Source organism: Orycteropus afer, unplaced genomic scaffold (assembly GCF_000298275.1).
Source record: "Orycteropus afer afer isolate SDZICR_OR568_19922 unplaced genomic scaffold, OryAfe1.0 scaffold00142, whole genome shotgun sequence".
Lineage (NCBI taxonomy): Eukaryota > Metazoa > Chordata > Mammalia > Tubulidentata > Orycteropodidae > Orycteropus > Orycteropus afer.
In genome coordinates this window covers 3,460,427-3,476,072 of record NW_006921729.1, presented here as the reverse complement: position 1 = coordinate 3,476,072, position 15,646 = coordinate 3,460,427, and the positions used below count along the sequence as shown (strand labels likewise).

The window sequence follows — 15,646 nt, the reverse complement described above, 5'->3', positions numbered from 1 at the left end:
TGACATGAGACAAAGTATATGTGAACTGCTGTATGAAAAGTGAATTTACTCTGTAAATCTTCACCCAAATCCTAATAAAAAAAAATAAAAAAGATAACAAACAAGGCAAGGATGATTACTCTCTACACTTCTATTCGACATTGGATTCGAAGTTCTAGCCACTGCAATAAAGTAATAATAATAAAACAAAATTATAGATTGGAAAGAAAGAAGTGAAAGTGTCTGTTTTTCCCAGATAACATGGCATGATATATAGAAAACCCTAGATATCCTACTAGCACAAAATGCTACTGAACTAATTAATAAATTTACTAAGCATAAAGGATACAAGATCAAAAATCAGTTTCTAAATGTTAGCAATGAACTATTGAAAAATGAAAAATACTTTCACATTAGCATCAAAAAACATTAATTGACAAGGGGGCTAAGTCCACTCAATGGGGAAGGAAGAGTCTCTTCATGAAATGGTGTTGAGAAAACTGGATTTCCACATGTAGAAGAATGAATCAGGATCCATGCCTCACACCATACACAAAAGCCAATTCAAAATAGATCAAGGACCTAAATGTGAAAATTAAAACCATAAAATTCTTAGAATAAAACGTAGGGGTAAGGTTGGAGGACTAAGTGTTCAGCATTAGACTGTCAAATATGATAACAAAACTCAAACAGCAAAAGACAAAAATAGATAGATGAGACCTCATAAATATTAAATACTTTTGTATATCAAAGGACTTTATCCACAAAATGAAAATACAACCTATAGATTGAGAGAAAACTTTCAGAAACCATATATCAGATAAGGGCCTAATGTCTAAAAAATGTATACATGGGGGCTCTGGTGGCACAGTACCTAAAGCATTTGACTGCTAACCAGAAGGTTGGTGGTTCAAATCCACCAGGCACTCCTCCCAAGGAAGACTGGGCAATCTACTTCTGTAGAAATACCACCTCAGAAACCCAAAGAGGGGTGGCTATGAGTCAATCAACTCAATGGCAGTGAGGTTTTTTTTGTTTTATATGTATGTATGTATGAAACCCAAGGTATGAAACCCTATGGGGCAAGTCTATTTTGTTCTATAAGGTCTCTATGAGTCAGAAGTGACTTGACTGCAATGGGTTTGGTTTGTTTTTTGGGTCATGATATATCTATCATCTTCAATGACCTATTTGTTTCTGTTTCCTGACATTTTGTGACTTTTTCTCATTAGTATTAATAATAGATTGGCCTGGAGTTTTCTTACTTTGTGTAACTTTATGAGGTCAAGGTATTGCATCAGTTATCTATTATCACAATATTGCTTCCTAATAATAAGTAAACATAAGACCTCAAGGCTTACAATAAAATGTTTACCGCTCCTGTGACTGGATGATTAGCAAGGTGGCTTGGATATTGGCTGGGCTAGCTTGGAATATGGAGGTCTACTGACTGTTGAGGAGCTCTGGTAGCATAGTGCCTAAGGCACTTGACTGCTAATCAGAAGGCTGGTGGTTCAAACCCACGAGCCACTCCTCTGAAGGAAGGTTGGGCAATCTACTTCCGTAGTGATACTGCCTCGGAAACCCAAGGAGGGGTTGCTATGAGTTGGGTCCAACTCGATGGCAAATAACAACAACAACTGACTGTTGGCTGGAGCACCTGGATTGACCAGTTTTCACTTCATGTGTTTGTCATCCTCCCAGTCACGTTATCATGGTAATGGCACTCATGCTACACAGAACAAATCCTATCTTGCAAGTGGTTTTCTAGCTTCAGTTTGCAACAAACTTACTAACATCCCATTGGCCAAAACAAGTCACGTGGTTGGTCAGTCCCAGTCAGAATGGAAGGACATGGCAAAGTTATGCAGCAGAATGTGGATACAGTAAAGTGTGAAGCATTTGGGCCATCTTTAAAAAATAATATTTTATTGTTTTAGGTGAAAATTTACACAGCAAATTAGTTTTCCCCTTAACAATTTTTTATAAATTGTTCCATGCCATTGGTTACAATTTTTACAATGTGTCAGTATTCTCTTAATTTTCATTGTTTGTTCTGTTTCTATTGATCTAGCTTCCTATCCCCCTTGCTTTCTCATCTTTGCTTTTGAGTAAATGTTGACAGTGTGGCCTCATATAGTTCATTATCTGAGGATGCACATTATTCATGGGTGATACGGTTTACTTTGTAAGCCAATCTATTTTTTGGCTGAAGGGTGACCCACAAAGATAGCTTTGATTCCTCTTTCAAAGGTTATCTTAGGGTGATAGCCTTGGGGGGCTCCTCTAGTCACTTTTGGTCCAGTAGGTCTGGCCTTTTTAAGGAATTTGCATTTTCTCCAAGACTATGGCCCCTACACATCCTTCAAGTCTGGACTGCAACTCACCCCTGTGTTTTAACTTTCAGCCAAAGAGTTGACAGGCCTATGAAGTGAACAGTAACACCAGAGAGGTATACACTCCTTATAGCAATCAAACATAACCGATCAAAAGGGCTGCATTTTCCCAGGGATAAAGCTCAGAAGGCAGGAAAAGCTAGGAAAGGACAAACAGAAATGGTAAACCCAGGGAGGAAGTGGCAAGAGTGCTATTACATTGTGGGGATTGCAATCAATGTCATGAAACAAAATGCGTATGAATTGTTCAATGGAAAACCAATTTGCTCTGTAAACTTTCACCCAAATCATAAAAGAAAGATTTTTTAAAAGAAAGAATTTGAGTTTTGTTCTATATTTTTCTCCCATTCTATCTGGGATCTTCTATCATGTCCTGGTCAGAATGGCTGATAGTGGTAGCCAGGCACCATCTAGTTCTTCTGGTCTCAGGTTTGAAGAGATTATAGTTCGTGTGGGTTATTAGTCCTGTGGATTGGTGTCTTTTTTGAGTCTTTATTTACCATCTTTCTCTTTTGTTATGTATAAGTACAGACCAATAGTTATATCTTAGATGGCTGCTCACAAGCTTTTAAGACCCCAGACACTACGCAGCAGATTTGGACACAGAACATTATCTTTCTGAACTATGTTATCCCAAATGACTAAGTTGTGCCACATTTGGACTATTTGTGCAAACCGGTTCAATGTTTCCTCAGGGTAACAATTATTGACATCATTCCCATATGTAAAATATGCTCATTCCCAATCCAGAGCCCTTCAAAATCTCACTCATGACATCAAGCTCAAAATTCAGGATTTCATCATAGATGTAATGCCTGGATGTAGCTCCTCTGTTCCAAAGATCTATGACCTAAAAAGGCAATTTTTTTGCTCCCCACAGAGTGGCCTAAGGCACTTGACTGCTAACCAGAAGGCTGGCGGATCAAACCCACCAGCCACTCCTGGGAAGGAAGATGGGGCAATCTACTTCCGTAGTAATACGGCTTCAGAAACCCAAGGAGGGGTCGTTATGAGTCAGGTCCATCTCAACAGCGCATAACAACAACAACAACAAAACAGAGTCAACATAAGTGACTAAAACAAAAGATAATTGCAAGAGGACTATCAGTTGACTATTAGTTGCCATCAAGTTCATTCTGACTCATGATGACCCCGTGTGTGCAGAGGAGAACTGCATTCCATGGGATTTTCAAGGCTGTGACCTTTCAGAAGCAGATCACCAGGCCTTTCTTCCAAGGCTCCTCTGGTGGGTTTGAACTGCCAAACCTTTTAGTAGTCCAGCACTTAGTCATCTGTGTCACTCAGAGACTCCTGCAAAGGCATTACTATTCAGAGAGTGTAAAAACGAATCCATGGAAGTGAGTCCATTTCTAGGCCCAAAGGGTAACCCAGGGCCACAGTCTCAGGGATTCCACCAGTCTCTATCCGACCAGTAATTTGGTCATTTTTGTGTCTTTGAATTTTGTTCCACATTTTTCCTCCCACTCTATCCAGAATCTCTTGTTTTGATCCCATTCCAAGTGGTTTGCATTGGTAGCCAGGCACCATCTAGTTCTTCTGGTCTCAGGGTCATGAAGGCTGAGGTCTTTGTGGTCCATCATATCTTTGGACTAATTATCTCCACATGACTTTTATTTTCTTCATTTCTCTTTGCTCCAGATGAGAGGAGACCAATATTTGCATCTTAGGTGGTCACTCAAAAGCTTTTAAGACCCAGGTGTTTCATTTTCTATTTTCCCTTCTTGATTATTTCTGGAAATTATGCACTTAGAGCTGGAAAATTAGAGGCCCAGAGTCTTTTTACATTTGTTGTTAGGTGCCATTCATGGGTTTGACTATTCTAGATAATTTCATGAGTGGGATCATATAATATCTGTTCTTTTGTCTGACTTAATTCACTGAGCATAATTGTTATCAAGATTCATCCATGTGGTGGCATGTATAAAAACTTCATTTCTCTTTATGGCTGAATAATATCTAATTACATGTATATATCATATTTTGTTTACCCATTCATCTGTTGATGGGCACTTGGGTTGTTTCCACCTTTTTGGCTATAATGTTGCAATGAAATGAACATTGGTGTATGTTTGTCTTTTTGAGTTTCTACTCTCAATTCTTTCAGGTATATACTTAGAAGTGAAATTGCTCAGTCATATGGTATTTCTGTTTAACATTTTTAGGAACTGCCAAATTTTTCTACAACAACTTACATAGTCAACTTTTCTTTTTTTTAATGTATAGGGGGGCTGTGAGTCAGAATTGAGTCAATAGCAGTGGGTTTGGTTTTGGTTTCAATGGGTGTGAAGTGATATCTCATTGTGGATTTAATTTTCACTCCCCTAATGAGTAATGAAGGAGCTCTGGTAGCATAGTGGCTAAAGCACTTGACTGCTAACCAGAAGGCTGGCGGTTCAAATCCACCAGCCACTCCTCGGAAGGAAGGTTGGGCAATCCTACTTCCGTAGTGATACTGCCTCGGAAACCCAAGGAGGGGTCGCTATGAGTCGGGGCTGACTCGACGGCACATAACAACAACAACAATGAGTAATGATGTTGAGCAGCTATCTTTTCTTATGCTTAATGGCCATTTGTAGATCTACTTTGGAGAAGTGTCTATTTAAATCTTTTGCTCATTTTTTTACTTGAGATTTTTGTTTTTTTCCTTATTAAGTTGTAAGATTGTCTATTTTGGATATGAATCTTCTTATCATCTAGGTCTTGCTTTTTAATCCAATCTGACAATCTCTGCCATTTGAGTGGGTGTTTAGTTCATTCATACATTATTATTGATGTGACTGAATTTATATCTGCCATTTTGCTATTTCTGTTTATCTTTTTTTAAAAAAATTCTTTTTATTGTCTTTGTTTTTCCTTTATTTTTTGTTAAATACTTTATTGGATACCATTTAAATTCCTCTGTTATTTTTCTACTGTATTTTTTTCAGTTACATCTCAGTGGTTGCTCAAGGGATAATAATATGCATCTTATCACAATCTACTTCAAAATAATACTAATTATAATAAAATATAGAAGTGTGTTCTTATATATCTCTTTTCCTCTCTTGTTTTGTTATTATCATATCTATATAACATCTGTAAGTGCTCAAGGATGTATGGATATAACTTCAAGGATGGATAATACATGGATGTCATCTAGCTGACTCCAACTAATGATGATCTATGAACAATAGAACAAAATGGTGCCCAGTCCTGCATCATCCTCATGATCATCAACATACAGTGGTGTAATTATACTTCATACAATCTTCTCTCAAGTCTTGGTTTATCTGGCAATGTCTTTATTTTGCCTTAAAAAAAAATAGTTTTTCTGGATATAGAATTCCTGGCTGACAGGTTATTTTTTATTTATTTTCATCTCTTTGAATATGTCATCCCACTATCTTCTGACTTCCATTGTTTATGGTGACAGCTGTTAATTATATTGTGTCTCCTGTATGTAGAAGGTTGTTTTTCTTGCTGCTTTCAAGAGTTTTTTTCTTCGCCTTGTCTTTTAGCAGTTTGACTATGATGTGTTTAAGTGTGTTCGCTCTATGTTTTTCCTACTTGAGGTATTTTGAGCTTCTTTGAGCTATAGATTTAACATATTAATATTTTTCATCAAATTTGGGAAATTTGGGGGCATTAGTTCTTTGATTTTTCCTTCCTTATCTCTCTTCTTCTGGAAGTCCTATTACACTTGTGTTGGAACACTTGATGTTGTCCTGATCTTTGTTCATTTTTTTTTTTCTCCAATCTTTTTACCTCTGTTTTTTTAGGTTGGATAATTTTTGTTGATTCTTCATCAAGTTCACTAATTCTTCTGTATCTCAAATCTATTAAATTTTTAATTTCAGATATTATATTGTCAATTTTTGTGAGAATAACAGCTGTATTCTCTATTATCAGCATGCAGTTCAATACACATTCAGATCTACTTCATAGATTGTTTAGATCTCCTACATTCTTACATATTTTTTGTCTTCTTAATTGCAGTCTTGGACTGAGAGTAGTGTATTAAAGTTCTCTATTACTGCTAAGTTTCCATTTTCCTTGCATAGCTAGCTATTCATAACTAACATATTTTCATTGTAAATTGTGGCTTTTAGAATTATGAAGTATCCTTCTTTGTCTTGTCTAATGTTTTCCTTGAATTCTATTTTTGCAGAAATGAATAGTGTAATCTTTGACTTTTGTTGTTTGTATTTGCCTGGTATATTTTTGCACATTCCTTTACTTTTTAGTCTTTCTAATCACTTTATTTTAGGTGCATCTCTTGTAAGTAACAGAAAATAAGAAGTTGGTTTGTGAGCCAATGTGACCTTCTTTTTAATAGATAAGTCTTTTCACATTTATTGATTTGACTGATATGCTTAGACTTATACTACATATGTTTGTCACTATGTAATCTATTGTCTTTTGTATTACTGTTTCCTGGGAACAATGCAATTTCAATCTAGTGATTACCTTTAAACTGTTACCTTTATATAATGTGTTTGGTCCTCTTTTTCCTTTAAGCTTCAACTATTTAGCTTGTCAACTTTAAATGATATTAAATTAACTCCCACCTATTGCCAATGCAACAAAGAGCTCTTTGTATTTTTCTTTCTCTTCCTTTTTTTTTTTTTAGTTGTGTTTTTTCTACCGTGTCAAAACATACATTTTATACTTTTCTTCTATCTTTATCCTCACTTTCATTTTAGTCTTAGATCTATAATTGTGGTTGTTGTTAGGTGCCATCAAGTCAGTTTCAACTCATAGTAACCCTATGTACAATAGAACAAAACACCACCTGGTCCTGTGACATTCTCAGTCATTGCTATGCTTGAGCCTATTTTTGCAGCCACTGTGTCAATCCATCTCATTGTGGGTCTTCCCTTTTTTTTGCTGACCCTCTATTTTACCAAGCATCTTATCTTTCTCCAGGGACTGGTCCTTTCTGACAAAATGACCAAAGTACATGAGACAAGTCTCACCATTCTCATTTCTAAGGAGCATTCCAGCTGTACTGCTTCCAAGACAGGTTTGTTCTTTCTTCTGGCAGTCCATGGTGTTTTCAATACTCTTTGCCAACACAATTCAAATGCATCAGTTCTTCTGATATCTTCTTTATTAATTGTCCAGCTTTCACATGCATATGAGGCTACTGAAAATACAATGGCTTGGGTCAGGCACACCTTAGTCTTCAAAGTGACACTTTGCTCTTTAACACTTTAAAGAGTTCTTTTTCAGCAGATTCGCCCAATGCAATACTTTGAATATGACTTGAAAGTGAAGATGACTTGTAGCACTTACTGATGAAGATCAAAGACTACAGCCTTCAATGTGGATTATACCTCAACATAAAACTAAAATCCTTACAACTGGACCAATAAGCAACATAATGATAAATGGAGAAAAGACTGAAGTTGTCCAGGATTGCATTTTACTTGGATCCACACGCAATGTCCACGGAAGCACCAGCCAAGAAATCAGATCTACAACTAAATATGTTCAGTGCTCACCACCAGTCCTTTCACTGCAGTTTCCCCAGTCATCTCCTAGTTGAAGGAAGCAAGTTTTCTTTTAGTAGAATCCTTAGGAAGGGGGTGTGAGTACAATATTCTCCAAATTCTTGCATGATTAAAACTTTTTCTGTATTTTTGATACTTGAAAGATAGCTTAGCTAGATGTGAAATCATTGGTTCATACTTTCTTTCAGTTTCTTCAAAATGTTAACCATCATGCAGTCTTGTTTTGTTGAGAAGTCTATTGCCAACCTGATCTTTTTTCCTTTGTAAGACAGTAGTTTTTATAGCCTTTAGGCTTAAAATTTTCACCACTACTACCCCCTTTATCTCCAATGCCTAATAGTTTGCCAGGATTTGTCTCAGAGTTGGTTATTCTGGTCAATTTTTCAAGCAACAGTGCAGACCTTTTCAATATATAGATTTGTTTTCAGAAATTTCTCTTGAATTATATTTTTAAATATTAACTCTTTTCTTTTGTCTTTTCTTTTGTCTTCAGAAACTCCAATTCTACCTATGTTAGCTTTCCTTTGCTTCTCTTATACATTTATCATTTTCTTTCTGGATCTTTTCATCTTTTACTTTTTTCTGATTTAGTTTTTTTCATTTCTAACTTCTATGAACATTATTGTGCTTTCAGGCATTTTTATTTTCATTTGGATATGTTGTAATTTATTCTTCATACTGAGATGACTTTATTTTTTTGTACAAATTATTTCCCAAGTTTGGTAAGTCCTCGTTACCAAATATGTCTGTTGTTTTTTTTTATTTTTATTCTTTTTAAATTTCTGATCTGTATGGTACTTTCCTATCCACAATTGTTGATCTATTTATATGGCTTTAACAAACAGAAACTTATTTTCTTATACTTTAGGAGGCTAGAAGTCCAAATTCAGGGCACCAGCTCTAGGAAAAGGCTTTCTCTCTCTCTCTCTCTCTGAGCCCTGGGGGAAGGCCCTTGCTCCTTGGCTCCTTGGTGATCTTAATATGCTGTGGCACCTAACTTCCCCCCTCTCTGCTTGCCTGCAAGTATAACTAATTCTTAAATACATGTTGAGTGTTGTGTTACACTTTACTGTTTGTTCTTTTTTCACTTTGAAGCATTTTCATCAACTGCAAAATTGTGATTCTCACTTTGTTTTCTTATTATATTTGCATGGAGTTCCTTTTTCTATTTATGTCAACGTGTACTGAAATATTAACATGGAATTATATGGGGACAGGGGTAAGATTAGGAATAGATCAAGTGGTTTACTTTGTTTCTTGGTCCAAGAGAACTCTTTCCTGTTAGTCATAAAGTAAAATTTTCTTTAATTAATAATGTCTGTGGGAGGAAGGGGAGTGCTGGTGGTGTAGTACCTAAAGCATTTGACTAATAACCAGAAGGCTGGTGGTTCAAATCCACCAGCCACTCCTTGGAAGGAAGGTTGAGCAATTTACTTCTGTAGTGATACCACCTCAGAAACCCAAAGAGGGTTTGCTATGACTTGGGAATGACTCGATGGCAGTGAAGTTTTTTTTTTTTTTTTTTTTTATGGTAGGCAGAGAGTTTTCCATCTTCCTCCAAATCTTTTAATTTGCTGTTGTATCTGATGGGCCATCATCTTGGGCATCTTCCTTCCTTTTTCCCCATTATCCAACCAACTTCCAAGTGACACCACCCCCTCTAAAGTTAGCTTCATTTCTCTCAGAAGTGATGCCTCTGGTCTCACTCATTTCCTTTTTACTTCCCAGTAGTCATTGCTCAGGAGCTCTGGTGGTGTAATGCCTAAGGCATTTTACTGCTAACCAGAAGGCTGGTGGTTCAAACCCACCAGCCACTTCTTGGAAGGAAGACTGGACAATATATTTCTGTAGAGATACCACCTTGGAAACCCAAGGAGGGGTTGCTATGAGTTGGAATCGACTTGATGGCAGTGAGTTAGAGTCATTGCTCAGATTTATCAGGTATCAGGCCTCTTTGCAGTGTTCTGAGTGAGATCAAAAGTCATTTGGTTTTAACTGGAATTCCACATTAGGTGACAGCCTGTAGCAGAAGAAAAATCTGAAGGATTTTGCAAGAGTCAGTTGACAGAGAACCTTCAATGGAGGCTTTGCAATAATTTGAGCAAGGAATAGAGGGATGTAAGCTATGACAGGAGGGAATGAGAAGGCAAACAGCTTTAAGAGCGATTCAGAAGGAAGAACCAAAATTACTTGGTGACTGATTTGATGTGGGACAAAGACAGAACATCTGAGTTTCAAGTTTGAGTTCCTGAATAAATAAACAGATGCATAGTGGTACTAACTGACTAAAACAGGAACTCTGGACAAGAGGTTTGAGGAGCAGCTAGAAAAGACATGTAGAGTCTCAAGTATACCTATCAGAATGCTAGAAGGCTCCAAGGAGAGCTCTGGGCTGGGTACATAGATCTAGGGGTCACAGATACATAAATGGTAGTTGAAGACCCAAGAACAGATGAAATCATTCAACAAGAAAAGAATGGGAGGGAAAGAGCAATGAGGACACTTGAGTCCAGCAACAAATAAGGAGTAAAGACAGCAAAAGTAACAGCAAAGAAAAAAAAGAATAAACAATCAGGAGAGCAGGAGAAAAGTTGAAGAGAAAGGCTAACAAAATGAAGAGAAGGATATAGTAAGAATAATTACTGTGATGGATCAACACACATAAGATATGTTAAATATATCATGTTATGTGTCGAGTCCATTCCAACTCCTAACAACCCTACAGGACAGAGTAGAACTGCCCCACAGGGTTTCCAAGACTGTAATTTTTACAGAAGCAGACTGCCACATCTTTCTCCCATAGGGTGGCTGGTGGGTTCGAACTTCTGACCTTTCATTTAGCAGCTGAGTGCTTAACTACTGTGCCAGCAGGGCTCCTTAAATATATCATAATGGTACTAAAAATAAAGATCTACTTGGTTGCTCCTGGAGAATGATTGGGCATCAACTCATTTTGAAAACTAGTGAGTAAAGAGAAAAGAAAAAGACAAACCAAACTCACTGCCATTGAGTCAATTCCAACTCATAGCGATCCCCATTGGGTTTCTGAGGCTGTAAATCTTTGTGGAAGTAGAACGCCCCATCTTCTTTCCACAGAGCAGCTGGTGGCTTTGAATTGCTGAACTTCTGGTTAACAGCCAAATGCCTTATCCACTACGCCACCAGAGCCCCTTAGTAAAGAGGAAAGAAGCCATTTATTCTGGCTTTCCTACATGAAGAATACCACTGGATAACTGATCATAAATGGGAGGGGATGGTTGTTTCTCATATAGAAGAATCTCAGCTAATAAATGAAAAGTAACAACATCATACTCCTAATGAACTAATAGATCTAGGCATCAAACATCACAAAAAATGAGAGAGAAAATCAGACATTATATGCCTCCTGATGGAAGAACATACAACCATCTATGAAAACTCAAAAACAAACAAACAAACAAACTCATGTCCACTGAGTCAATTCTGACTCATAGCAACCCCCACTGAGTTTCCAAGGTGGTAAATCTTTATGGAAGTAGATTGCCCAGTCTTCCTTCCATGGAGTGGCTGGTGAGTTTGAACCTCCAACCTTCTGGTGAGCAGTCAAATGCCTTAGGCACTGTGCTACCAGAGCTCCTTCCATCTATGAAGCTGTCTTGAGGGGGGAAAAAAAAAAGATAATCACATATTAATCTGATCTAGTTTCTTGGTCAGTGGTTCTCAATTAAGAGAGATCCCCTTCCCCAAAGGATATGTGGCAATGCCTAGATACTTCTTTTTTTTTTTAATGAAAACTTTTTGATTATGACTTGGAGAAAGGATGATACTGGCATCTAGTGGGAGAGGCCAGGGATGCTGCTAAACATCCTACAATGGACAGAATAACAACCCCCCCACACACACACAACAAAGTAAATATCCAGCCCAAAATATCAGTAGTGCTGAGGCTCAGAAACCCTGTTCTCAATCCAACCACCAACTGACAGAAAATACAGAATATGTTGTTGTTGTTAAGTGCCGTCGAGTCGTTTCTGACTCATAGCGACCCCATGCACAGCAGAACGAAACACTGCCCAATCCCGCGCCAGCCCCACAATCCCTGCTATACTTGAGCCCATCATCACAGCCACCATGTCAATCCATCTCGTTGAAGGCCTCCCCCTCTTTCTTTGACCCTCCACCCTACCAAGCATGACATCCTTCTCCAGGGAATGGTCCCTTCTTACAACATGACCAAAATAGGTGAGACGAAGTCTGGCCATTCTCGCTTCCAAGGAGCATTTTGGGTGCACTTCCTCCAGGACAGATCTGTTAGTTCTTTTAGCAGTCCATGGTACTTTCAGCATTCTCCGCCAGCACCACAACTCAAAAGCATCAACTCTTCTTCGGTTGCACATGCATACGAGGCGATTGGAAATATCATGGCTTGTGTCAGGCGCACCTTAGTCCTCAAGGAGATATCCTTGCTCCTCAGCACTTGATACAGTTCCTTCGCAGTTGACTTTCCCAATGCTACACATCGTCTAATGTCCTGACTGCTGCTTCCATTGGCATCGATTGTAGAACCAAGCAACGTGAATTCTTTGACAACCTCAAACTTCTCTCCATTTATTGTGATGCTGCTCATTGGTCCAGTTGTGAGGATTTTTGTTTTCTTTATATTGAGACGTAATCCATACTGCAGACTGTATTCTTCAACCTTCATCAGTAGGTGCCTTAAGTCATCCTCACTTTCAGCAAGCAAAGTTGTATCGTCTGCATATCTCAGGTTGTTAATGATTCTTCCTCCAATCCTGATACCACGTTTTTCTTCATATAGTCCAGCTTCTCGGATTATTTGCTCAGCATATAGATTGAATAAGTGTGGAGAAAGAATACAACCCTGACGCACTCCCTTCTTGATTTTAAACCATGTAGTGTCCCCTTGTTCTGTTCGAACAACAGCCTCCCGGTCAAGGTACAGATTCCTCATGAGTACAATCAAGTGCTCGGGAATTCCCATTCTTCTCAATGTTGTCCATAATTTGTCATGATCCACACAATCAAATGCCTTTGCATAGTCAATAAAACACAAGTCAACATCTTTCTGGTATTCTTTGCCTTGAGCCAAGATCCATCTGACAACAGCTATGATATCCTTTGTTCCATGTCCTCTTCTGAATCCGGCTTGAACCTCTGGAAGTTCTCTGTCAATATACTGCTGGAAACGTTTCTGAATTACAGAATATACAGAAATACAGAATATACAGAAATACAGAATATAGAGACATGGTAAATGACAACACAAGGGTACAGTCAGCTAATCCAGAATTTGGTATATTCTCTCAGATAAAGGACCCAGTTTCAACAAGTAGACTGCAAGGAGAGAGAAAGAGAGAGAGAATGAGCCCCACACTGTGCCACTTGGGAGATGGTGCCTCCAAGTCATCTGGTATGCCCAGGAGTCAGGCAGTTTGTGGTTAGAGCTGAAGGAAGGGCAAAGGAAGCATGTCCATCAGCCTATCAGGTTTCTCTTGTGGGAGGTGGTGAATTACCACCAGGTGGAGATGGGGAGGGAGGAAACAGATCAAAGAGGGAGAGAGCACTGATGATAAGGGAGAGGAGGACAATGAAGGAGGGGTGAGCACAGGAGAGACAAGAAAGGAAAATGGGAGGGTGCTCCAGATAGCTGAAATGAGGGAAGAAAGAGCAGGAAGGTGAGAGGCAGCTGGAGGATATGGTTGAAGGAGAGGAGGGATGGTGGGGTAAGGGTTTGGGATGTGGGTGACTGCAGATTAGGGTTTGAGGAGGGGTGGTCATAGAGTCAGGGTTGGAGGAGGGGAGAGGTTGGGATAAGAGTATATGGGCGTAGAATGGCTAATGGTGTCAGTGAGGGGGAGGGCTTCATCTCCGTTCTGCTGATCTCCCTGTATTCGCTTTAACTCTGCCTTTTGAAAGGGGAAAAGTCACAATTTTTGTTGCACATATCTGAGATTCAGTGTTATTCTGCCTCTTGAGATAAAAGACAGGAAAAGAGAGCTGCTTTCCTGCCCAGGGGCACAGGGCAAAGCAGACTGTCCATCTTCAGGAAGGTGTGCTAAGGCTGGGTTCCAGGTGGTCCTGGACAGGGCTGAGACACTCGAGGAGTCAGCATGGGCAAGCAGAGCCCCAGAACAGGGAAGAAGATCTCTGTTCTCGAGAGCCATGTCTCCAAGGGGGATCAGTGAGTCTGGGCAGGCAGGGTCTGTCTACCGGGTGCCCGGGCCTGCAGAGTTCACTTTGGGGGCCCCCGGGTCTGGGACAGGATTCTCTGCTCGAGCTTGGCGTACTTTGGGAGGAGGGCCTCGTAGACCTGGAGGGGCAGAAAGAGCAGTTTAGAATGGGATGCCTCATGCATCTGTATGCAACTTGCAGTTTTAAAATTTTACATCCCATTTACTATATGCTATTTATTTATTTTGCTGGCACAAAGAAAGGAGGCATTGATTTATGGAAAAGGAAATGAGAGTAGGTCTCAAACCTACAGTATACAAATGCCCTTTTTGAAAAAATGCAAATTGTGACCAGAAACCAATTTTTGTTATCAAATCCACAAAGCTTAAAAAAATTCTAAATGCTGGTAACTGGAAATTGCTGTCTCATTGCACAGTGGTGATGAAATGGTGGTGGAAGTTGGTGGTATGACTCTTTTGGAAATCAACTTGACTTTGTATTTGTATTGTTTCTGTACTATTGTTGTTAGCGGAATCAAACTGGCCCCCAACTCACAAAGACTCCATGCACAATGGGATTGGATAATTATAATCCACAGGGTTTTCACTGTCTGACTTTCAGAAGTAGATTACCAGGTCTTTCTTCCTAGCTTGTCTTAGTCTGGAAGCTCCACTGAAACCTCTTCAGCATCGCACCAACAAGCAAGCCTCCACTGACAGACAGGTGGTGGCTGCACATGAGTGAATTGAGCAGGAATCAAACCCAGGTCTTCCACATGGAAGGCAAAAATTCTACTCTAGGGCCACCACTGCCCTCATACCTGCAATAAACCAAAAACCAAATCCACTGCCACTAAGTTAATTTTGACTCATAGCAACCCGCATTGGGTCTCTGGGGCTGTAAATCTTTATGGAACTAGATTGCCCCATCTTCCTTCTGAGGAGTGGCTGGTGTGTTGAACTGCCAACCTTCTGGTTAGCAGTCAAATGCCTTAGGCACTGCACCACCAGAGCTCCTTCATACTTGCAATAAGGGGCTTGAAAATGTCCTGTGACCTAGTATTTTACTACTATGAAGTTCTCCTAAGGAAATAATCCTAAACGTAGGGTGCCTGGTTGTGAGCACCACTCAATATTCAGACTCAAGACTATCATGGGCCCCACATCTTGGTCCTCAGGATACACTCTAGAAACACAGTAAATTATAGTTCATTGACCAGATAGAATACTATGCAGTCATTAAAAATGTTTTATTGGGTACCAGGGGCAGGGGAGAGGGACAGGGAAATGGGACTGACTGCTTAGGAGATGCTGAGTGATGGAGAAAGCTGGAAATGGTGATGGTTGCATAACATGATGGCCACCATGTCATTAAATGATAAATGTGAAGAATGTTGAAATGGCAAATGTTTTGTTACATATGTATTTACAAAAAAATGAGTTAATAGGTATATACCCTAAAGAAGTGAGAGCCATAACAAGAACAGATATATGCACGCCCATGTTCATCGCAGCACTATTTACAATAGCCAAAACTTGGAAACAACCTAGATGTCCAACAACTGAGGAATGGATAACCAAACTTTGG

General features: G+C 39.2%; 1 protein-coding gene across 1 annotated transcript in view; it reads right to left on the bottom strand.

The window, feature by feature from the left end:
- Positions 1–14,120: 14,120 nt before the first annotated feature.
- Positions 14,121–15,646, bottom strand: part of XYLB (xylulokinase) — a 66,854-nt gene continuing 65,328 nt past the window's right edge. Inside the window, exon 19 of the mRNA XM_007945708.1 lies at positions 14,121–14,198. Within this exon, the coding sequence (XP_007943899.1) occupies positions 14,121–14,198 (78 nt within the window). The remainder of the gene's footprint in view (positions 14,199–15,646) is intronic.